We start from the raw sequence: 26,246 nt of genomic DNA on the forward strand, positions 1-26,246 counted from the left end.
TGCCATTATCATAAAAGATAGACTGTTAGGTTGCATGGGCCTGCATGAACTTCTTTCATTTAATGTTACCTTATTCAGGAGCTCTAAATACCTATATATCAGTAAATCTCCTAGTTTCTGATGTTTTTCTTTGATTTATGTGGTTTAAGTTTATATATTTCATTGTTTATTAACAGATAAGAAAAGGAAATTAAAATTTTGGGGTTTTTTTGTTTTTTGAGACAAGGTCTTGCTATGTAGTTCAAGCTGGCTTTGAACTCACTATATAGTCTAGGCTGGTCTCAAACTCACAGTGATCCTCCTGGTTCAGCCTCCCACGTGCTGCGATTACAAGTGTGACCCATTATGTCTGGTACAAGTTTTTTAAAATGCTGAAATTCAAGGCAAGAAGAGGGGTTTTTTTTTTGCAGTACCAGGGATCGAACTCAGGACCTTGCACTTGTAAGGTAGGTGCGGTGCCACTGAGCTAAATTCCTGGCCCTAGTTTGTTATTTTTTATAATAAAGATGGGATTGATGAAATAATCATGACTTTAAAAAGGTTAAACTATAAAGTAAGATGACTTGTATTTTTTATTTTGTTTATTCTTTACCTGTAGAGTAGGCAAATCTTTACATAAGATCACAATTATATTGAATAGCAATTTCTTCAACTCAAAATCTTCATAGGAATTAGAAAGCTTAAGACCTTTTACCAAAGGGTTTTGACTCTTAACTGTGAAGAAAAAATTAAAATAAAATGAGATACAAGACACATTAAGACAATTACCAGAAGCTTAAAGTTTTATGTTTTTTTACCTTCATTAAAAGTTGCAAATAGGATCAAATCTCTGGTAAAGCCACATTCCTAATATAAACACACAAAACATACAGAAAGATGAATTATTTAGGATGGAAGTTATGACAAAGATGCTTATATTTACCTATCATTTACTTCTTGGATCAAATTTATGTACTGTAATTCATTTAAATTTATAATTACTAATAATAGTAAGGAATGAAAGTAAGAAAATAAAAGCACATAGATAGACTTGTATTTTACTTAATTTTCAATTTGCTTCTGTAGGTTCTAAGAAGTATTTTACATTATTCTACAAATATTTTACAGAATACAGTTTAAAATTTAGTAAGAACCCAAAACATATTATGCCTATACAGTTACTTCAGTAGTTCATTATCTATACCTTAAGTGACATAATATGGGAGAAAAATCCAGTTGTATTCAATAGTTTTCTACTTTAAAAACTCCACCCTTCCCCAAGCCCTCTCATTATATGAAATGTTTGGCTAAGAGATAACAAAATAGTTCTACTTAATATGGAAAGTCCTCAAGAATGACCAAATTTGGAAACATTTCAGCATGAGGGAACTGATTCCTGACAGATATATCTGTTGCAGGAATCTAAGAGACTGGAGAGACCCACAGACTGAAACAGGAGGACTTTATTACAGGTTGAAGGTGTACACCGGCTCAGCGGACTCCTGTCCGAAGGAAGAGCACTGAACAAAGAGAAGTTCCAGCCAGCTTTTATACATTTTATTGAAGCGGGTGGTTTTTCTAGTGATATAGCAAGTGAATTTACTGGAAAAGGACAAGGGCAGACAATTTTGTAGCTTTGCCTTGAAAGAAGACAGTGTCTTATGAATCATATGAGAACAGAGTGTCATAAACTTTGTTTACAGAAGAGAGTTGTCAATTTTACTTGTACCAGAACAGGAGTTACAGTTACAGAGGAGAGGGGGGTGATGGGGGGTGGGGACTGCCCAAAGCTTCGAAGGACTTATTTTTCTCTAAGTCCTGCTTTATATCCTTGAGGGACTTTGTAGATTAGGGAAAATGAATAAGACCAAACCCTTCTGAGCTTACAACTTTGTGTTCCTACTACTTTAGGATCCATGTGGCTTCTTTAAAATGTTAGGATGTTACTCTGTTGAGTTGTGTTGGCGAAATCAGTTGAATGTTTTCAAGGACAGTGATGAGGACTTACTGACTGCCCAGGTCTTTCTAGGTAAATATAAAGCTCCACCTATACTGCAGGCTTAAGTAGGATGCTATGTAGGACTGTTCCCATTTGCTCAGTATGAATTCCAGCACTTTGATGTTGGGACAACTTGATATGCACTGATAAAGAATTGGGGCACTGAAGGCCATTCCTTGAAGTACACTTTAGAAAGGACATGGCTGATGTATGAATATTGTTGCAGAGATTTCTATTCTAGGATTTCGATCATTTAATGATTTTTTTACATTATAAAATATGCAGAGGCTCAGCTTCTGGTATGGCTGAGTAGCTCCCAGAAGATAAATGTAGTCAACAACTGTAAACTCTGAACAACAACAGCAACAACAAAACACCTCAAGACAAAATCCCCCAAACAAACCCCATCAACCATCTGATGGCCAAGAGCAAGTAGATACTGAAGATAAGTGAGAACTTTGAAAAATACAAATGGCACTATGTAAATTTCCATTCTACCCTTTAAAAAATGAGAGCAGGGACTATTTTGTAGCTTGTGGGGACACTAAAATTCTGAGTAAACCTGAGCTCTTTGTAGTCCAAAGAGTTAGACAATGGAGACAACCATAGCCACAGGACAGTAAGGGGTGAAATCCCTTACAGGAGAGAACCATGGAGGAGGAACCTCAATTTCTGTGTATAAACTTTTCTCAAGTCCCTGGCTCATGCCTGAATCACACAAGTGCAGAGAGTTCTCAGTAGGACAAGAACAACAGAACTGCGATCTGAAGTCTTTGCTACATGGATGTCTAGACAAGTTAAATGCTTAATGATAAAAAGAAAAAAATACTCTTCAGAGTAGTACATCAGAACCCAGAGTAAAGATGCTTATATTGAATGACAACATAGGAACTCTCTGTAGACAAACAGAAACTATGAAAAGGAACCAAAAGGAAATTATAAAACTGAAAAATATATCTGAAATAAAAAATATACAATATATGATTAGTAACAGAATGAAGACAGAAAAAAAGGAGTCAGTGATTTTAAAATATATACATGAATATAATTAATAATAGAAAACGATTAAAGAAAGTAAACAGAGCCTTACAAACTTGTGGGACAATATCAAAATGTCAAGCACACAAGTAATTTGAGTTCTAGAATAGAGAGGAGAGAGAATGGGGTTTCAAAACTATTTGAAGAAATAATGGCAAAAAATTCTCCCTATTTAGCTAAGGACTTAAATTTACATATCCAAGAGCTCCATAAAACCCAAAAGATATAAATATGAAGGAAATCACATCTTGGCACAACTGCTGGAAGCCAAAGGTAGACTAAAAATCTCAAAAATAGCCAGAGTAACAAATGATATGTTGCACATGGGGAACCAACAATTTGAAATAATAGATAGTTCTCATCAGAAAAAATGGAGGACAGAAAACAGTGGAACATAATCTTTAAAGTGCTAAAAAAGATTTTTAAACTTAGAATTCTATATTCAGTGAACACACACTTTAAGAATGAATGTGAATTAAAGATATTTTCAGATAAAAGAAAGCTCAAAGACTTAAGAGCAGCCAGCATATTTGCATCACAAGAAATGGTAAAGGGAATTCTCCCAGGGAAAGAGAAATGGTGCCACATGGAGACTCATCTTATCAGGACAGGAAGGAAAGAAAAGCATCACAAACGGTAGATCTGTGTGTGAATGAGAAAACATGAGGAGGATGGAAACTTTGCAAAGGAATGTAAAGGATGGGCACAGTGAAAGTATAATGGTGACTATCATGACATTACAACATAACTTGGCAATACAAATAAATACATAAATGTTATGACATAATTTCGGACTTCCTGCTCCCATGCCCACCACTTCCACAATTTAATGAAATTTGACTTATACTTACAATCATCGGTGCTTCCAGGTTTTGAGCTATAATTGTAGTGATCACTAATATATCATTTCTAAGCTGGCGATCGTAATGACTAAAACCTCTCATAAACAGATTTTTAAAAACTTCCTTCAGAGTCCTAGAAAATAAAACCATATTTTATTTAGGTATTCTTTTAAACCATATGTTATGGCTTGTGTTTAGATGTCCCCCCAAAGCCTCATGGGGATGAGGTAGGGCTTTCTTTTCCAGAGGTGGCTGAATCTGGAATGTGTGATGCTGGGATTAAGGGTTTGTGATTACTAAACCACTACACCTGAGTGACTAGTTTGGCACTGCCCCAATCCTAGGTAGTCTGGATGGGATAAAAGGGGGAGAAAGATGCTGTTAAGGTCCCTTGTTGCTTTATTCATTCATCATAGGTTGGTTCCATATTTTGGCTATTGTGAATGCACATGGGCATGTAGATATTACTGTAGTGTGCTGACTTTAATTCCTTCAAGTATATAGGAGAGACAGAGCTGGGTCAAATGGTAGTTCTATTGTTAGATTTCTGAGGAACCTCCATCCTGATTTCCATAGTGGCTGTACTGATTTATAGTCCCTATATATTTCTTTAGTTTGTATTCTTGATGACAGCCATTCTGACTTGGGTAAGATGCAATCTCAGTGTGGTTTTGATTTGAATTTTCCTAACGGCTAAAGATGTTAAAACATTTTTTCATACGGTTATTGAACATTTTTACTTTTTTTTTTTAGAAATGTTTGTTCAGTTCATTTGCCCATTTATTTATTGGGTTATTTGAATTTCTGGTCTTAAGTTTTTTGAGTTCTTTATATACTGTGCCATCACAGTCTTATTCAGGAAGTGTTTGCCTGTGTCTATGGCTTCACATATTTCCTCTATGTTTTCTTTTAGCAGTTGCAAAATTTCAGGCTATAACTAAGTCTTTGATCCAGTTTAAATCAGTTTTTGTGATCTGCTTTCAATCTTCTACAAGTGGATATCCAATTTCTCAGCACCATTTGTTAAAGAGGTTGTTTTCTCCAACATATATTTTTGGCTACTTTGTCCAGAATCAGATGGCTGTGGTTGCATGGCTTATTTCTGTGATCTCTATTTTGTTTTATTCATCTACATTTTAATTTTTATGCCAGTGCCATACTGTTTTTGATACTATGGATCTGTAGTATAATTTTAGATTGGGTATTGTGATGCCTCCAGCCTAGCTTTTTGCTTAGGATTGCTTTGGCTGTTCTTTTATGTTTCCATATGGATTTTGTAATTGTTTTCTCAACTTGTATGATGAATGTCACTGGAATATTGATAGGGACTGCACTGATTCTGTATATTGCTTTTGAGAATTGGCCATTTTGACAATATTAACTCTACCAATCCATGAACATGGGAGGTCTTTCCATCTTCTAGTGTCTTCTTTCAATTTCTGTCTTCAGTGTTCTGAAATTTTCATTGAAGAGGTCTTTCATTTCCTTTCTTAGATTGATCCCTAGGTATTATACTTTTTGAAGCTATTGTGAATAGAATTGTTTTCCTGATTTATTTCTTAGCTAGTCTATTATTTGTGTATAGAAAAGCTACTTATTATTGATTTTATATTCTGTTGTTGCTAATTTTTCTTGAAGTATCTGGAAGACAGTAAGTCCTCTACAAGAAATTTACTCAATAAATAGAATAGTTCTTCTAAATGTCTAATTTTACTTTATACAATGCAGAGGCATAATTTAACCTTAACAGGCTATTTTAAGAGGCTTCTACACAGAAAAGCATAGCTTCTGCCTTTGGAGATCCAGTTATAAGATAGCACACATACAAAAATTTCCTGAAACATAGCCAGAGTACAAATCAAACATCTGATTGAATACAGCTTCAAACAAAGATGTCAGTTATATCTCTGGCTACTTTTTTTTTTTAAGGTTAAAAGACATTTCTATTCAGTCACATATACTTACACTAAACATTCCAAGGTACTAAGCTGTTGTATGATTTCCTCTTTGGGAGACTTTTCCAATAAGTTCCAAAGTATTTCTGTTGAACGAAACAGAAGCTGTCCAGAGGGATCTGGGTCATTGAGGTCAGCACAGATTTTGCTGGCTGCTTGTGCTTTCACCATTAAAGTACAATTAACTTCTAAAAATAAACGTTAAAAATTATTTATGTTATATAGCCTTAATGTTATTAGATGGAAACAAAAATAATTGACAATGAGGTGTTCAAATTTAATAACAGGATACAAACCAGAAGTTGAGAGATGTTGCAGAACTTTAAGTACCCAAAGTTTCTCAATGAGTTGATTTTCAAGCAAAGTCATTGACTGAACCATTGTTTTTGCCAATCCTCCGGCCTCGGCCATTTTAGCCTTGTATGATGAACTAGCTTGCTGGTAACCTAAAACAATTAGCAAATCCAAGTGGATATTTCACATAATGATAATTAAGACAAAGGAATGATTAATTTGTTGCTTAATGGCAACAACGACAAAAACTTTATGAAAAGCATATGGCATTTAAAAATTGGAAAGTATAGATTTGGGGAAACCTTTTCTTTAAAGGACCAGATAGTATGCATTTTAAATATATAAACTTTAATGTTTCTGTCTTCTTAACTAGAGTTTTGTCTCTATAGCAAGAAGACAGCCATAAACAATACCAAAATAAAGGCATACGGTTGTGTTTCAATAACATTTTGTTTGTAGTTCTGGGGTCCATAGTTTACTGATTTTTCGGGTTGCATTTGAAATAAGATCACATATTTTGGAAGCACACTTCAACTTCTAAAAGAGATAATATTTCTTATTTCTCAATAGATATGTAACAGAAAATGAGATGACTACAAATACTGAATGTTTTCACTATATGAGACAGTGCTTTACTTCTTTGCTTTTCAAGGGATAACAATTACATGGTGTCAGCAGTCAAATAAGAGCAAAAATGTAATGTTGCTCTGATAAATGCTCATGAATGAAATGGTATTTTGGGACATTTGATTCTTGGGACATCTTATAAGAAGTTCCTTCTGCCTTAGCTTCTGTTGCAGTTGAACAGGTGCCTGCCTAACTACATTTTAGACAAAAGGATTAAATAAATACTGGGCAATATTTGCTCATCTGCGGTAAGGCTCTCTTCTCCTTTGGTGATCTCACTTCTCTAACTCCTTGATAGCTTGCCTTTTTAGACTGATTAGATTCCTTTGCAATATTTGTTTTCCCGTAATTTCACCATCTACAGATAACAACATTAAAATTTTGATATATTTCTTGCTTATAATTTTTAACTTATTCACAGAAACTTATGTTCTACTGTGGCCCACTAAATTTATGTTAAGCTTTTTCCTAAGCTATAAAATATTTCTCCAAATCATGATTTTTATTTGTATAATAGTCTATCATATGGATGGCCAAAAATGTGCTTTATACTTGTTATGTATTTTTTTCTATTGAGTTTATGTTTCTATAGAAGGATATGATAACATGAAGGCTCATGGACCTGATTCCTATCTCTAGGGCTATGTCTCTTCCAACTGCTCTACTGTGGAATTTCTAGCTGTGGTCCCAAATGTGCCCCCATGCCCATCATTTGAAATCAACTGTGTGACACTTAGGAAGAGCACTCTTTATGACTTGCACTCTTCAAAGCTTGATAAAATAAAGATTCACCTCATGTCTCTGTACCTCAGCACTCCTCTATGCTATCTTGTGCACCACTGGCTTCCCAACTTGAAAGGGTGCCTGTATTCTTCCAAGCTTGTGGTCTTAATTCCATTTTCTCATACTTTTTAAAAAAAATTCTGCTCTCATTTCCCACTTACTAAATTCTAGCTCCTTTGCCTAAAAACTTTATTTCTCCATCCTAAAAACAACAAAACCCAAATAATCTTTCTTTGACTTTGCTACAAGTTGAGCTATTTTCCATCTTGCTTCTTTACAATTTGACCTTAAAATACAAGTCTGTATTTATGAATTAGCTCTACTCTCTCATTCTCAAACTTGCTGTCTCTGCTTTCACAACACTCTCATTCTTTGCCCTGCATCTGCTGTGACTACTTTATGTCAATAGATCTGTCAAAGATGAGTTATAGACTTTCAGATAACACATTAACTTGATCTTTCTGCCCTCTTTTACAAATGCATCTGCAGCATCGGACACTTAGACCACCTCTTTCTTCATCAAACATTTCACTCACTGGCACATAAGACATGATAGTCTTTAGACGTTCTTCTTCCTTTTTGAATCTTCCATCATTGCCAATTGCATTGGATCACTTTTTTCAAACCTCAATATGGGCACTCTCTTTGATGGCATTCTTGGTCCCTTGTGGTTTATATGCTTCATCTTCTAACAAACTCGACTACTGATGGCTACAGTTTCCATTTCTATTCTAAACCTGTATTTCTGGCTTCTGTTCCTTTAGTAGCCAGTGTCTACTGCCTACCAAACATTTCCAGCTGACTATCTGATTGATATTTCAAACATGACATTTAATAATTTGTTTATTATATTATTAAAGAATATATAACTTAAACTATTTATATCTTCTCCCCCTTCCTAGACTGATTATAAATGATAGTCTACAAAGGTAAGAACCATGTCTTAAATAACATATTCTCACAGTGTGAATGCCTTCTGTCTTGATATTACCCATTTCAGTGTGGTTTATTTTGCCACTATATATTAAGATCCTTTAGTTGTAACATACAGAATTCTTTTCCCAAACACAATGGAGAATGGTACCAGCATTAGAAATTTATCATCTAAATGAGATGGAACAATCTGATACTCAACCACCTAGACTCCCTGAACTGGCAATGAAAGAGGATCTGGAAAAAATAAAGGAGCTGAGGAACATGATAGAATCCCAACATAGGAAACAAATGGAATCCATAAAACAGATGCAAACAGATTTCAAGGAGATGAAAAACTGCATTGAAAGTTTATGCAGCAGAATGAGCCAAAATGAGGACAGAATTTCAGATACAGAAGATAAGATTGTATTTAGTGACCAGGAAAAGAAAAATTTCTTTAAAATAGTAAGGGACCACGAGAAATCAATCCAGCAGCTGCTAGACAATGCAAAGAAGAATAACATAGGACTGATCAGAGTCAATGAAGAAACAGGAGAGAGGGAAGACGACATAAAAAAAATTGTTCACAGAAGTAATGGCAGAAAACTTCCCAAGCAGGGGAAAAGAATTTGACATACAGATAAGTGAGGCATATAGGTCTCCAACTACCCTTGATCAAAAAAAATCTACACAGAGGCATATAATAGTTAAGATTCCAGAAACCCAATGGAAGAACAAAATTCTACAAGCAGTGAGAGATAAGAAACAAATCACATACAAAGGAAAGCCCATCAGAATCACAGCAGACTTCTCAATGCAAACCCACAAAGCAAGAAGAGCTTGGAGTGATGTATTCCAAGCCCTAAAGGAAAACAGCCTCGAACCAGATTGATGTACCCTGCAAAATTATCTTTCAAAATTGATGGAGAAATAAGATACTTTCATGACAAAGAGTGCCTTAGGAAACTCATGAATACAAAACCAGCACTCCAAAAAATTTTAGACAATATCCTATGAAAAGACAATGAGGATCACCGTCCCAGGAAACCCAGCAGAACCAATCCATCAAGTGCGACAAGAAATTAAACACAAAGGGGGAGAATCCAACAAAAAGAAAAAGTCATGACAATGATTAGTCAATAAGTATCACTTATAACCATGAATGTTAATGTTCTCAATTTACCAGTCAAAAGAAATAGACTGGCAGAATTGGTCAGGAAGCAAGATCCAACAATATGCTGCATACAAGAAACACACTTAATTCAAAAAGAAACTCATAGACTGAAAGTTAAAGAGTTAAAAACAATACTCCATGCAATAGGAACCTGAAAAAAAGCAGGAGTAGCTATCTTCTTTGCATATCAAGTGGATTGCAAACCAAAACTGATTAAGAGAGACAAAGAAGGACAGTACATCCTTGTAAAGGGAACAATCCAACAGGAAGAGATGACAATCGTAAACATATATGTGCTGAACACTAGTGTGCCCAAGTATATAAAACAAATACTAATGGACATGAAAAATCAAATAAGCACAATACCCCACTGTCACAAATAGATAGATCAACTAGACAAAAAATAAACAACAAAATACTAGAACTCAATCAAACTCTTGAACAAATGAACTTAACAGATATTTACAGAGTGTTCCACCCCACAAAATTAGAATATACATTCTTTTCAGCTGCACACAGGTCATTCTCCAAAATAGACCACATACTCAGTCATAGAACATGTTGAAGGAAGTGCAAAGGAATTGAAGTTATCCCCTGTATATTATCAGGCCATAGGGTGATGAAGAGCAGGAAAAGCCCAAAGCTCATACAAGGGAGGAAATTATAAAAATCAGAGCAGAAATCAATGCAATGGAGACTAAGAGAACAATGCAAAAAGTCAATGAAGCCGAGTTGGTTCTTTGAAAGAATAAACAAAATTGACAAACCCTTAGCCAAATTTATCAATAAAAGGAAAGAAAAGGCCCAAATCCATGCAAATAGGAATGAAAAGAATGAAATTACAATGGACCTAGCAGAATCCAGAGGATCATCAATACCTACTTGGAGAACCTGTACACCAATAAGATGGAAGACAGAAAAAATGGACAGATTCCTAGATACATATGAATTACCAAAGTTGAACGAAGAAGACCTAAAATTTCTAAATAACCCAATATTAATCAATGAAATTGAACACATAATTAAAAACTTACCAACTAAGAAAAGCCCAGGTCCTGATGCCTTCACCGCTGAATTCTACAAGACATTTAAAGAGGAACTACTGCCACTAATGTTTAAACTCTTCAATGAAATTGAAAGGGAAGCAATACTCCTGAGTTCATTCCTGGAAGCAAGTATCACCTTGACCTCCAAAGCAGAGAAAGACCCAAGTGAAAAAAGAACTATAGGCCAATCTCACTAATGAACACAGATGCAAAAGTCCTTCATAAGATACTGGCAAATAGAATGCAGAAGATCGTCAAGAAGATCATACACCTTGATCAAGTGGGATTCATCCCAGGGATGCAGGGGTGATTCAACATACGCAAATTACTCAATGAATACACTATATCAATAGAGCCAAGGACAAAAACCATATGATCATCTCAATAGATGCAGAAAAAGCATTCGACAAAATCCAACATGCATTTATGATAAAAACCCTAAAAAAATTGGAACAGACAGTCTCTACCTAAATCTGATAAAAGCCATGTATGAAAAACGGAGAGCCAATATCATACTAAATGGTCAAATACTGAAATTCTTCACAATAAAAACAGGAACAAGGCAAGGATGTCCACTATCACTCCTGTTCAATATAGTTTTGGAAACATTAGCCACAGCAATTAGGCAAGGGGAAGAAATAAAAGGAATAAAGATAGGAAATGAAGAAGTCAAATTGTCATTATTTCCAGATGATATGATACTCTTTCTTCATAGAAGACCCCAAGAACTCCACCAAAAGTCTTCTACACTTAATAACCAAATTCAGTAAAGAACCTGGATATAAGGTCAACACACAAAAATCAATAGCTTTCCTCTACACAAACAACAGACTCACTGAGAGAGAAATAGGGCAAACAATTCCTTTCACAATAGCATCCAAAAAACTGAAATACCTAGGAAACAACCTAACAAAAGAAATCAAAGAGCACTCTGAAAAGAGAAATTGAAGACGATATCAGAAAATGGAAAGAAATCCCTTGCTCCTGGATAGGAAGAATCAATATAGTGAAAATGGCCATAATTCTAAAACTGCTATATAGATTCAATGCAATTCCAACTGCAGTTCCAATGGCATACTTCACACACCTTGAGAAAACAATCCAAAAATTCATTTGGAACCAGGAGAGACCTAGAATAGCAAAAGCAATTCTAGGCACTAGAGATATGGCAGGGGGTATCACAACCCCCAACTTGAAATTATACTACAAAGCTACTGTGATAAAAACAGCATGGTACTGGCAAAGAAACAGACCTGAGGATCAGTGGAACAGATTAGAAGATGGAAAAACAACTCCAGACACACTTAGCCACCTCATCTTCGACAAAGGAGCCAAATACCCTCACTGGAGGAAAGATAGCCTCTTTAATAAGTGGTGCTGGAGAAACTGGGTTTCAGCTTTCTAAAGATTAAAACTAGACCTTTATCTCTCACCATGCACTAAAGTAAAATCAAAATGGATTAAAAATCTAAATATTAAAACAGAAACACTGAACTGGCTGGAACAGAGATTAGGTAGAACTCTTGAAGACATTGGTGTAGGAAAAGACTTTATGAGCAACACCTCAGTTGCCCGTGAACTAGCACCAACATTCAACAAGTGGGATGTCTTCTTATTCAAAAGCTTCTGCACAGCAAGAGAATCCACCAACAGTGTGAAGAGACAACCCACAATGTGGGAAAAAATTTTCACCTGCTGTTCCTCAGACAAAAGTCTACTATCTAGAATCTATAAAGAACTTAAAAAAATCAGACCTCCCAAATTTAAAGACCCAATCCAAAAATGGGCATCTGAAATGAAAAGACATTTCTCAGACAAAGAAGTAGAAATAGCACATAAACATATGAAAAAATGTTCAACATCACTGGTCATTTGAGAGTTGCAAATGAAAACAACACTGAGGTTCCACCTCACCACAGAAAGAATGGCTAGTATCATAAAATCAACCAATAACAAATGTTGCTGGGGCTGTGGGGAAAAAGGAACACTGCTCAACTGCTGGTGGGAGTGTAGACTGGTACAACCACTGTGGAAATCAGTATGGAGACACCTCAAAGAACTAGGATTGGAAGTCCCATTTGATCTAGCTATTCCCCTGCTGGGTATCTTCCCCAAAGAATTAAAAGAATCATACCACAGTGATATATGTGCACCCATGTTCATAGCAGCACAATTTGTTATAGCTAAAACTTGGAAGCAGCCCAGTTGTCCATCAACTTGAGAGTAGAAAAAGAAAATGTGGGGATTTTTTTTATAAAATGGAGTACTACTCAGCCATAAAAATGAGAAATTAGAGGCATTTATTGCTAAATGGATGCACATTTAGGCCATAATGTTTTTGTTTGTTCATTTTGGTACCAGGGGTCTAACTCTGGATCTTGTGCTTTCGAGGCAGGTGCCAGAACCACGGAGCTAAATCCTCAGCCCCTTGAGGTGATACACTTAAGTGAAATAAATAGGACACACATGTATAAATACCGAGTAGTCTCTAGTGTGAGAAAATGAAAGTGTAAATAAGGACTAAAATGTATAATGGATAATATGAAATAGGAAGAAAAGGGGCAAAGCGGAAGGGGAAGTGGGAGGGGTAGGGGAAAGGAATGAAGAAAATGGAATTAATATGAGCAAATGAACAAATGAATACAAAGTCTTTGTAACTAGGGAGGGATGGAGGGACTGAAGGGAGGGCAGGGGAATGGGGAAAAAATAAGAACCAAGAGAGATTATGTAAATTGCAATTTTCCAATATGAATGTCATTATGTTGTATACCTAAAATGTACCATTAATTAAAAAAAGAAATGTATAATCTAATTGGGTTATTGATTAATTTTTTAAATATGTGAGAAAAATAATTTTATTAGGAAATTTAAGTAACATTATTATTATTGTAAGCTTATTTGTACGTGAATTTATTGTGTCATAAATATCTGGCATCTGATAAAAATGTCATACAAACTCCCAAACTGAGAAAAGGTATTTATAAAATTCTAAAAGATGACTAAAGAGGTCAAGACTACAAAAAATGATTCAAAACTTCTTAGTGTGTTGCATTTGTGAGCCCTTTGTCTCCTTCCAGTTCAGAGGGAAGTGAGAGGACAAGGTATTACAGAAGGACCATTGAGACTTCACCTGGAATATGCTTCTTTGGTGGCTCTGCATGATAAAAGTTGACAATACACTTACAAATTTGTATCCTCAATTCAGAACTTGATATTTTCATTAAGTCACCTGCCAGAAGGATAAATGAATGCTATGTAATAACACTGCTGTAAGATTCTTTGCAAAGTTAAGCACAAAATATTGCAATTATAAAAAAATTACCACCTGAGATTCAAACTGGATCCCATAATTTTTACACAGGCATACACACTCACAGTCACAAATTACTTAATGATGGGATATGTTCTGAGAAACGTGTCATCAGGCAATTGCATTGTGTGAACATTGTTGAGTGTATGTAGGCAAATGTAAGATTAAATCAAGTGGAAGAGAAAGCTAAGCAATCATGAGCCATGGTAAACACCAGATGTGGAAGGCTGCTGCTGACATCACATGGTATACTACCTTATAGTTAGCTTTTCTTTACTAAGTAGAAAGAGTATGCTCTAAATGATAAAAAACATAGCACATAAACCCATGACACAGGTGTTCATTATCAAGTATGTATTGTACATAATTGTACAAGTGTGCACTATACTTTTATACAATTCTCAGTACAGAAGGTTTATTTATATCAGTAGTATCACAAGCATGTGAGTAATGACTTGTTTGATGGCATTATGCCATCATTAGGTGACAGAATTTTTTTGCTAAATTTTAATGTTATGGGATTCCCAGATTCCCATAACATTAAAGTTTAGCAAAAAAATTCTGTCACCTAATGATGGCATAATATATATATATATATATATATATATATATATATAGCCTGGCATGCTCTCTCTCTCTCTCTCTCTCTCTCTCTCTCTCTCTCTATATATATATATATATATATATATATCCTGTTATTGACTGAAATGTAGTGATGTGGTGCATGACTAGCTATGCAACCAGTCACACAGATACAACAACCTGAGTTTATCTTTATATATTTGGCCCCTCATTCAATTCATCAGATCAGAATGATGACTGATAACTTAAATGCTGGAACCAGGCTAAGGTGAAATTCTGGCTCTACTACACTTACTATTTGTGTAACTTGTGTCTTACACTTGTGTCTTAGTTTTCTCATCTATAAAGTGAGTGTGACAGTGTAACTACAGTACATTTGAGACCCTGAGGATCAAATAATTTAGCATGATGAGAAAAGGGCTGAGAATGGTACGTAGAATATATCTAGCAAATCTAGTAAGTGCTACCTGTATTAGCTACTATTTTCAAGACATAGGCTAGCATTTTTCTTTGGAGTTGCCAAGTCAGCAATTGGTTGAAATTAATAATGCATCATATTCCTGAAGTTCCAGGTGAGGTCTCCTCTTCAATTTGCTGGCAGGCTAGAAGACAGTGTCCAAAAGTCTTTGCCCTACAAGTTTTACGTTCAAATTACTGCGGTGGAGTTGGAGAACAGTGAGGGTTCCTTTTAAGTCATATCTGAACTACTACTAAATTAGCCTTAGCCGGTACAGTAATTTAAACTAGATTAATTTACAGAGATGATCCTTAGGGCAATCTGAAGATAACCCGTGGGGCTCTGCAAATGACCTGTGCCCTCTGGATGCCTGAGGTCAACAGGAACCAGTAGTACTAGTGTTAGGATTAAACCCAATCTGGTTGGATACTCTGCAAGCAAAAGACTTCCCCCTAAGAGAAGGCATCCCCCTAAGATCTGAGTTTTGCCTTAGGTCTTGGTAATGTTATCTCAAGGAGCAATCATTGGTGGGGAAACATAAAGACAAGGAGGGGCCACAAAGGAAAGCCTCACCCTTGATTTAGGAGAATTTGTTTGCAGAAGATGTCACTTAAAAAAGTAAAGGTTATTCCTCCAATTATACTTTTTGGATCCATTTGGAGTTAAAAAATCACTGTTTAGGTTTTGAAAAGCTTTAGGTGACGAGAGCAATTAAACTTTTCAAACAAAACTAGCTAAACATGCAAAGTTCATAAGAAATTCTAGGGTTTCTCATCTGCTTCTCCACCCTTTTAGTTCTTGTAAGTTTAAATCATTTCTTACAGCTTCCCGTTTTATGATCTTTGGCAGAGTGACAACTTCTTTTCCACATTTCTGGAATCCTGGTCCTGAATTACAAATATCTATATATAATTTAGAAGAAATCATAACTTACTAGTACATAGTAGGAACTGGAAGTTATTAGTAACAGTCATAAACAACCTTTGTTCAATACTTCATACTGTATTCAAGTATTTTAGTTTAAACTCATGCTTCGAAGAATTAAAAAAAGGGTACATATGAGTGGTATGCGCAGTAAGCAATCAGTAAAGGGAGCACATAATAAGCTAGGCGTTCATACAGCCATCCAACAGCAATGTGTTTTGTTGGCAGACAGTCATTAAGGAGAGTAGGCTGACAATAACAAACGGGCATGTATTTATCCTATACATGTCTGCCAATACTTTTGGAGGCACTATTTTAAGATAAGGAGAGCAACAGAGATGTTTTAAAAATAATATTGCCAACAAAAACTATACTTTTTACCTGTTAATACTACCATGTCCTCTTTTGGGTTGGCTTCTCCTTGTAAAATTTCCACCAATGGCAGAGATTCACAGAATTAAAATTTCCAATTATTCTTAATCTGCCTGCTTCTTAATGCCTTTTTCTTTAATGCCTTAAATTTAATCTAACGTCAATGACACTTTCACCTACTCTCTATATTGAGCAATCACCTTTTAAAAGATTTATTGGGTCAATCATGTATCTCTTATTTCTCCTTTACAAATGAAGACCTAAATTAATAAGTATAATTTTGATGTAGGATTTATTTTGGGAACATGCTATCAGATCTCAGGGGCTTAGTGAAAAAAGCCAGTGTTTTATTGGTCTCGTTTCCTAGGAAATTATTTTCCTTTTTTAGAAAATCAAGCAATACCAATACCAATAGATATCAATATCACTGCTATATAACAATGTAATAATATAAAGCAGATATAAATGCCTACTCTTTCTGATATTTTTCATATTTTTGTGTACAAAATATGGTACCTGCATCTTTACGTGTATTTTAAAGTTATTGTTTCATTTTATGATTTTTATTTAAAATCGTAGATCATTTAGCCAACAATGAGGTCCTCAATGATTCTAGCAATTCATAAGAGTTCCATGTTTGTGGTTACTAGAAGAAGGGGGCATATACTTTCTGACTAAAAAAGGTTCACGAATATTCCATCAACCTAAATAACATCAAGTCAAGTAAGCAATAATCTGCTAGGTTTTGCACTTAAGGAACACAGAATTTTGCTGGTATCATGAAATACCTGCAATACCAGAATTATCATACAGCACACTGTCATTAATTTCCAAGTACAAAATAAGAGAAAAGCCTAGATATGGAGAGGGAATACTTTTAGTGAAACTTAGTGAAAACAGACATTTCCTTTTGTCAGTAAGGCCTGTCATATGTTACACCCCTCTACTTTGAAGAAAGTTTAACTTACCCAGAAGTGCAATCGAATTAGCAGTATCTTCAGCATAAGTTATTTCATCCGATACTTTTTTTTTCAAAAATGGCAAGCTTCAATAAGAATGAAGAAGGTCAGAGTAATTGTAAATGAAGTTTTTGATTGAAGCATCATTTGTAAAGGGGGAGATTTCCTTTCTAAAGAATAAAATGAGGATAATGTCCTATTCTTTAGTTCTGGGGAATTGATAGCTATAAAATAATTGTATTTGTACTTAATGGACCAGGAAGAAAATACAAGTTTTTTTTTAAATGAAGAGAAAGGGATATAAAAGGCATAAGTTAAGAAACTAATTTTGCATCACTGTGTGAATAAAAACCTTAAGAATCTTCTTTCCTTCTGAAGGCAAAGTAATAATGATTTTTGTAATTCTATCAAAGTTAGATAATCAAAGTTAGACATCAGATAATCTGATACAAGCCAGAGGTTTAAGCTCACCTATAACTTGAAAACAGTTTTCAGACTCTTTCTGAAGTTTTTGAAGTTCTAGTTAATAGATCAATAGTCTATTTATTTTTAAGGCCGAGGTCCTTTTCCTCATTAACTGAATTACTACTATTCACAAAAGAACAGAATATTTGGAAGAACAATAAGGAATTCAGTTAACAAATATTAATTATATTAGACTTGCATTTCACAGGTACTATAACTTGAAAATAACTTATTTACAAATCACAAAAGATCAAGCACATAAACCTGAGTCATTAGTTTAAATTTCAAAGGAGAGATAAACATTATGTCTTAAATACAAAATATAAAGTATTTTGGCATTTCATAAATCCAAAATTAACATGTCCTATATTTAGGACTTTTAATTCATGTTTAAAAAAATGTAATCAAGTAGTTGAAAGATGGCACGGAGAACCATCATATGTAGATATAGAACATATAAGTCACTTGGAATTTAAAGATATTTCAAAAAGGGCAATTTTATAAATTCCACAGAGGTTTATTTCCATTATTTGTTAGAATTATCATTTGGAATAAATAACTACTTGTTAACCAGCCAATTGTTGGATCTCTAAAACAACTCGAAAACTTTTACTTCTTGTCCCCCAACATTTTGTATCAAATAAAGCATCAAAGTATTTTCAACCTAAAAGGTTATGGAAAAATTAAGCATACACTTTCAAGGTTATGAGAAAAACATACTAGAAACTGAAAAGATTGACTTCATTTATTTTCAATGCTTTTATCTCCCAAAATGTTTGAAAAGAGAACCAAATAAGGATGTAGAGAAATATAGGACATAAGCAAAAATTAGTAAAATAGGAAGAAAGGAAATAATTACAAAATCAGGGAAACTGAAGAGTGAAGTTCAAAAGATTTGTCATATTATACAATAAAATATTTAGCCAAGGTTTTAGAGAAATGGCTCTGGACAGAGATCTATAGGAATACCGATGTCGAAAGAAATGCTTATGAACTTGGTATTCTGGGACTTACATGGCCCTGAAATTTGAAAATATTGTACATAATATAATCTTATGTTGACAAAACAAAGATTTCCAATTAGTGCACTGAAAGAACCAAATCAATTATATATTTTCCATGGTCTGTATTAAAAGTGGTCACAAAATTTTAAATATTATTGTTGCGAAACCTAAAAGCAAAAGCTAGAACCAACCATGTATACATAATCCTACTGATAGTATTGTTTGTATATGAAAAGAGACAGCACTATGTAAAAAGCTGGTAGAAAGATTTAGAAAAGTTTTCTCTCAATTTTAAGAAATTTCCTATACCATATTATATTCAACAACTAAAACTGGATATTTGAATATGTATATCTAGATTAACCACTATGTGGCAGCAAAGAAACATTATATACATTTAGTTTCCAGAGTGATTGTAGAAATACAGTAGAAAAATATTAAGAGATATTAATTTTATAATTCTTTACATTTCTGTATTTTGTATTTTAAAATACGTACTTTATATTTATATTTTAAAATCTCTATGTTTTAAAATATATACCAAACATAAATGATGATATTTTGTTCTTCATTCAAAATTGGAAAATCAAATAAAGCATTACATGGTACCTAACATATTTTTGAGAGCCAAATTTTCTAAACATGGCTGCTTTTAAAAGCAGCTAATTTCAAGAAAACATTTTATGTACTAGCTTTTGTATCTAGCAGTGTCAGACTACTTTAAAAAATTAATTATATTTGCCGACTGCTTTAATCAGGAGATGAAACTGAAATTTTCTGAGTTCTGTATCACTCTGCTACACCAGAATGTCTAATATATTATAATACAAAGTAAGAAATAATAAAATACTACATGGTAATATAAAATAAAGTTTAAAACACTTACCCACACAATTTTAAGATATCATGTACAGATTCTACAAACTGGTGCTGGTTTTCAATTTTTCCTGCACATAGATTCAGAATTTTAAATATTTTTGCTAAATCCCTTAATGGCTTGTGTATTTTTAGTTAAGAAATACTATTAACTTTAATATCTCCATTGTCATGTTCTTTATAGCGCTTCTTTTAAGAAAGTCTATAGAATTCCATCTATTTTGTTAAATGTAGATATTGTTTTAACTATTCTTATTTTGAAGTCTAAAGAGAAAAACTTCGAACTATATTTTTGGCAATATGTATTTAATTTTTGTCTCCAAAATATGCAAAAATTTTCCTTCTCACAACTTTAGAATTGGATTACCAACTACTACATTATGTACTTGGTTGATCAATAACTTACTATTAGCAATGAATGAAAACACATTGAAATTAACTGAATGATTGGCTCAATTATATCCTTCATTCCCATCTACATACACACAAATATATATAGTACTGCCCTGGAACAAGCAGCCCAAACTTTTCTTTCCTGCATTTCTTTATTAATATTTAACTCATGCATTTTTAATAGCTAGGGTTTAAATTTGTTTGGACTTTATTTCATTTAAAACTAGTGTGGAAATCCAAAATACAGCCTCTCTAGATCTTCAGGTAAATACCTTTTCTTTTAACTGTTTTAAAAACCCTATTTGAACATAAACAGATTTAACTGATCATTTTTACAGCTAAGAGATCATAGCAGTTATAGTTCTTGGTTGAACCCTGTTATTTCTACCTTCTTTCTAGGAGTTTCTTAGGAAGAAATGGAAGAGCTGAGTATACCAAAGTATTCAGCTCTATTAACTTTCTAGGCAAGAGACAAAGATACCTCTTTAACTTACTTTGGGAAGTTTTACAGCTTCTAAAGCCAGCCTATTAAAAGGCATTCAGAAATAGATCCACCTGTCACTAAATGTCTAACTTGAAGAAAAATGATGGGAATGCCTAGGTTAAAATAGGAAAAATCACTTGCTGGTGGATTTTCTTGGTACCACCAGATTATGCTTATATCCACAGAGGACTAACTGATCCATACAACACCAAAGCTAAAATAAATAAAAGGTTTTGATAACATTATATGGCACATTTCTCTGAAAGGAAGGTTTAAGACGCTTTGCACTGGGATAAGTTAAAATTAGACTAATATTTTCTTGAGAGGAGGTCAGGCAACAGAGATGTTGAACAGAATAATGGTTTTTCCAAACATGCCTATATCCTAATCTCAGGAGCCTGTGACTATGTCATCTTAGACAGCATAGAAACTTTTCAGATGTGATCAAATTAAGGATCTAGAGATGGGAATATCACAGAGTTCCAGGTAGACCCAGTGTAATTACAGGGCTCCTTATAGGGCAAAGAGGAGGGAGGCAGGAGAGGGTCAGAGAACAGACAGATGTGGTGACAGAGGAATAGGTGGTGAGCCAATCTGTTCAGGAAGCCTCACTGGGGGACAGGAAGGAAACAGATTCCCAGGGTCTTCAGAAGGACCCAGGCCTGCCAGAATTCTGACTTTAGCAGAATGAGACTGGCCTAAACCTCTGATCTCCAGAACTGTAAGATAGTAAATGTATTCTGTTTTAAGCCATAAGTTTGTAATTTACTACAGTAGCAATAGGAAACCAAAACATTTAAAATAGAAATTCTCCTGTTTCAAGATAAATGAAACAAATATACAAATATATATAAAGGATACAAGTCCATTCTGATAACACTGCACCAGTTTCTTGACAGATTTAAGTTGTTTTTCTTCTAAATCGCCCTAAAATAAATGTTCTATTTAGTTCTTTTGCTCTATTAAGTTTGCTAAAAGTTTAAAAAATTTCTTCAATATGAAAAGAAAGTAGAAACATGAGCATTATCACATTATTCTTAAATTACTATAAGCATTAAAAATGTTTCCTGAAATAATGAAGATTTAAAAAGTACTACCATTCAAATTTGACTAGAAAATTAAAATTTTAAATTAGGTTAATATAAAAGGAGTAACTCTTTCCAGAAATATTTTTAGCAATAGCTGAAGAGTGGTGTACATTTTTTTCTATGCTAGGCACTAGATAGGCACTATATGTAATATCACTGTTTATCTTCAAAATGACTTTATTACCAGGATATTATTATCCCTCTTTTCAAGAATAGGAAACACAACTGAAATACCTAATTTGTTCAAATATACAGTGCTAAAAAGTGGTGATATTAGGAGTCGATTTTGACAAATTTATATTTTTAGCCTCTAAAATATGCCCAAGTATACTGTGGAAACCAAGCATCCATAGTTAATTAAAAACAAAAACAAGACAAACTTCTAGACCAGGATATGTTTTTCAAGACTGAATCCCCTCTATTCTTTTAAAGCTTCTAAAACCATCTGTGAAAAACTGAGGCATTGTTTGTACTTTATCCTCCCTCAGGCTTATGTAACAGCTAAAAGAAGCTCTCTGTAGTTGAGTTTTATTTTTTAAGGGAATGCAGATACATTCACAATTTAAAAATCAATTTTCACAAAATTACCCTCAGAAAAAATAAATTAACCTTAGTAATTACTTTTATTTTTCTTCTATTTAAGAAAGTAGAGACTAAAGGAAAACAAAGACTAAATTTTGTGCTTAGAATTCATTGGACAGTTTTGTTTTTATGGCTATAGTATGGTCAACTCATTTTCTATTTATTAAGAATGTTAAATCTTCTTTGGAAAAGGCTCTATATAACTTTATAGTTTGTGCTGACTTTTAGGCATTTAGTCAATGCTTGGGTCTCAGAAGAGTATGGTGTGTGAACATGTATGAATATACATTTACTATCTTTTTTCTTGATAACTAAGCTGTCAGTTTTGAGCTTGGGTCTGAAATAATTTTATTTCCATTATATTCTATAAAGATTTCTCTCAATGCGCTGGGGATTAGCTCAGTGGTTCTGCCGCCTGCCTCTCAAGTGCCAGGTTCAAGTTTGATCCCCAGTACCAAAAAAAAAAAAAGATTTCTCTCAAAATAAATTACTACATGTATGTACATACCCTGTTTTTACATCAGGAAATTTGTCTTAGTATATTGAGAAACTCCTTTTCCTACCCCCTCCCTCCTCCAGTCCTACTTGATAACAAGCAATTAACAGAGGTTAGATGACTTTATGGGTATTCTTAGGAATCCTGTTTACAGCCACCGTGAATTTGTCCATCCATAAAAGCAACTCCTTTTCAGCCTCCCTATATGATTAAATATATTCATATTAAATTTAAACAGTTCTTGAATTTAAGATATACTCTATTTTGAGACCAGGCATGGTGGTACATGCCTATAAATCCTAGCTATTTGGGAAGCTGAAAGAGGAGGCTCATAAATTTGAAGCCAGCCTGGTAACTTAGTGAGATCCTGTCTCAAAATTTTAAAAAGGGTTATAGGTGTAGCTCAGTACTAAAGTACTTGTAAGAGGCCCTGGTTTTAATCCCCAGGAACAACAACAACAACAAAGGAAGTATACTGTTTGAAATGTTTTCCACAACAAGAGATAAATGAGACTTACACTTGGGTAAATACATGTTACCATTTATAGAAATAACAGTTTGGAAGTGATTAGCAGAATAATTTGTTCTCAAAGCTTACTTACTTTATCATTTTCTTCAAGGAGTTTGATGACATGATTAAGGTCCATAGACTTGAAAACACCCTAAAAACATACAATTTTTAGTATTCTATATCATGAGAATTTAAGAAATCATATCAAACATACTATTTTTATATTTTTGCTTAGTAACTTAAAAATACCTACAACAATAACATAAAGGAGAATGAAAAACAGATGAGGCCTTATAGGAAGGTGAATGAATTTTGTAGAAAAAAAACACCCTCCTGAATTCTAGTATTATCTTATAATCTTAATGTTTTTAAATTTAAACAGCCCTAAAAGACCCAAGAGAGTATGTGGAATAATGTCACTCCTATGCTGTGGAAAGGAAAACCATACCGTTTCATGCACATGTACTCATTAGACCAAGCTGGCCTGTGCAGGTGTGTGACATGGCAACAGCATTCTTCTGGTCATCCATGTTAGAAAACACGAACCTTAAAGTCACAGATTTCACATCTCAGGTATTTCATGAGCCCACATCTCAAGTGTTTCATGAGCCCATCCTGTGATTCAGTTCAGTTCTCATCTGTTATTGAGTTGTGCGTGTTCACTCTGTTGTCCCACACTTCAGCACTGTCCTTTATGGCTAAAATAATAAAACTCAAGTCTGAGCACCACCCATCCAAGCATTCAATGACTACCTACTAATGCTTCTGAGCTCTTTCTGAGCTCTTTTGAGCACCCCTTTCCTCCGTGCTCCCACAGGCCCCAAACCTTGCGCCCGTCATCATTTCCGTGGAGTTGTTCTGAAAGGCTCTCCATACTTAGCCCCCATACTCCCTCCCTCAGTTTGCCTGAGGGCACAGACTTTTGGTTCTGGCATCCCTGGCACACTGGGCCTGGCATACAGTATTGTTAGTGGTTTAATAAGTGCTGAGGACATGCAACCAGGAAGTCATTTCTTTGTAAAGTTATTTGTGGGTACGTGGCAAAGGAACCAGGAGGTGGTTTGTCTAGTTTAAGTATTTATAATAATGCAGAAATCTCAGAACTTTAAGTGCAATTTTGACTATATTTAAGGGGAAGATTAAGACTTTATTGAGTTGCATTTTCTTTTAATTCAAATGTTATGTTAATGATGCTTAGTCCCAGTGTAGGAATTAAGCTGTCCTAATTTCCTTTTTCTGGGCCTGCTTTCACACTTACTTCTACTTTTAAATGACTTTGTAAAGATGATGTTATAATGATATAAAATATTCAAAACTGAAAAAAATCCTTATTATTCTTACTATCTATATATCTATCTTATGTATTTTCTGGTTTTGTTTACATGTACAGATACATATTTCACTTAATGTTAATAGTACCACTGCATTTCCTGTGTTTTAAATCTACAGTATATCTATAATGTATACTTTCCCATACTCCTACATAGGCATTATTTCAGTACATATAAAGCTTATAATTTCCTTGCCTTTCACAGTTACAAACTCATATATTCTCATATTAAGAAATTTCTTTCAAAACATTTTCAATTAAACAATTGTAACTTTAAATATATAGAATAAGTATAAGAATGAGGTTATTTACTAAAATACTTTAAGAAAAATAAAGGACATAGGAAACATATGTCTCTACTTGGTTTTATAGTTACCATTGTTATATATTACTGTTAAACAGAATTTTGCCTTTTATGATTTGGAGATTTAACAGTGCCACCTCCCACGGCCTCAGTTGTCCTTTCTGTTTTTCTTGTATTTATTAGGACACGTTTGCTGTACACAGTGATTACACTCATCATGGGGCGTTGATACATGTGCATAGTACATCTTAATTATTTTTTCACCCCCCTATTTCTTGGTGCCTTTCCCTTTTCCAAAAGATCTATCTCCCTGCTGCCTATTATCTTTTACTTTGTCCTTTATTGATACTTTGAGTTTCTCATATAAGAGAAACTATACAATATTTAAGCTTGTGTGTCTGATGTATTACACTTAACATTATGGTCTCAAGGTGCATCCATTTTCCTATAAATAACTCAAATTTATCCTTCTTTATGGCAGAGTACCACATTTTTTTATCCATTCTTCTGTTAATAGATATATGTTCAATTCCAGTTCCGAGGTTTAGCTATTATGAATTGTTCTGTTATGAACATGACTTTGCATGTGTCACTGTAATATGATGTCTTTAAGTCTTTTTCTTTTAAATTTTATTTTATTGGTACATTTTAGGTATACAATATAATAACAGTCATCATTGGAAATTTGTACCTTTACGTAATCTCTCTTGATTCTTATTTTTCCCCCTTCCCCTGTCCTCCATTCAACCTCTCCATCCCTCCCTCTTTACAGACTTTGTTTCCATTTTTTCATTTTCTCATATTAATTCCATTCCCTTCTTTCCCTTCCCCTACCCCTCCCACTTCCCCTTCCCCTTTGCTCCTTTTCTTCCTATTTCACATTATCTATTACACCTTTTAGTCCTTATTTACACTTTCAGCTTCTCACACTAGAGAAATTATTTGGTATTTACACATATGTGTCCTATTTATTTCACTTAAGAGTATCACTTCAATGTGCATCCATTTAGCTATAAATGTCTCTAATTTCTCATTTTTTATGGCTGAGTAGTATTCCACTTTATTAAAAAAAACCCCACATTTTCTTTATCCAGTCTCCAGTTGATGGGCAATTGGGCTGCTTCCAAGTTTTACCTATTACACATTGTGCTGCTATGAACATGGTGCACATATATCACTGTGGTATGATTCTTTTAATTCTTTGGGGAAGATACCCAACAGGGGAATAGCTGGGTCAAATGAGACTTCCAGTCCTAGTGATGTCTTTAAGTCTTTTGAGATGATGCCTAGATGAGGAATAGCTGGGTCAAATGGAATTTCGTTTTTTACCTTTTTTTCTTTTGGTACTGGGGATTGAACTCAGGTCCCTGTGCTTGCGAGGCAGGCGGCAGAACCACTGAACTAACTCCCTGGCCCATTTTCTAGATTTTTGAGGAATCTCCGTAATGATTTTTATA

At 34.2% G+C, this 26,246-nt stretch overlaps 1 protein-coding gene across 6 annotated transcripts in view; it reads right to left on the reverse strand.

Moving 5' to 3' along the window:
• Cfap69 (cilia and flagella associated protein 69) overlaps positions 1-26,246 on the reverse strand; it is a 64,170-nt gene that overhangs the window by 33,057 nt on the left and 4,867 nt on the right. The window contains exons 2-11 of one of the 6 annotated variants that reach the window (XM_087204732.1): positions 23,247-23,306; positions 21,340-21,405; positions 19,612-19,721; positions 17,266-17,342; positions 13,783-13,881; positions 6,110-6,259; positions 5,824-6,001; positions 3,868-3,991; positions 798-846; positions 593-714 (exon numbers count right to left, since the gene is read on the reverse strand). In XM_087204732.1, the coding sequence (XP_087060858.1) occupies positions 593-714; positions 798-846; positions 3,868-3,991; positions 5,824-6,001; positions 6,110-6,259; positions 13,783-13,881; positions 17,266-17,342; positions 19,612-19,721; positions 21,340-21,405; positions 23,247-23,306 (1,035 nt within the window). The other 5 variants (XM_087204734.1, XM_087204736.1, XM_087204737.1 and 2 more) reach the window with 5 other exon arrangements.

This window comes from Heterocephalus glaber, unplaced genomic scaffold (genome assembly GCF_053883595.1).
Source record: "Heterocephalus glaber isolate CG9 unplaced genomic scaffold, H.glaber_assembly_v1.0 deba00000546, whole genome shotgun sequence".
NCBI classification, from domain to species: Eukaryota; Metazoa; Chordata; class Mammalia; order Rodentia; family Bathyergidae; genus Heterocephalus; species Heterocephalus glaber.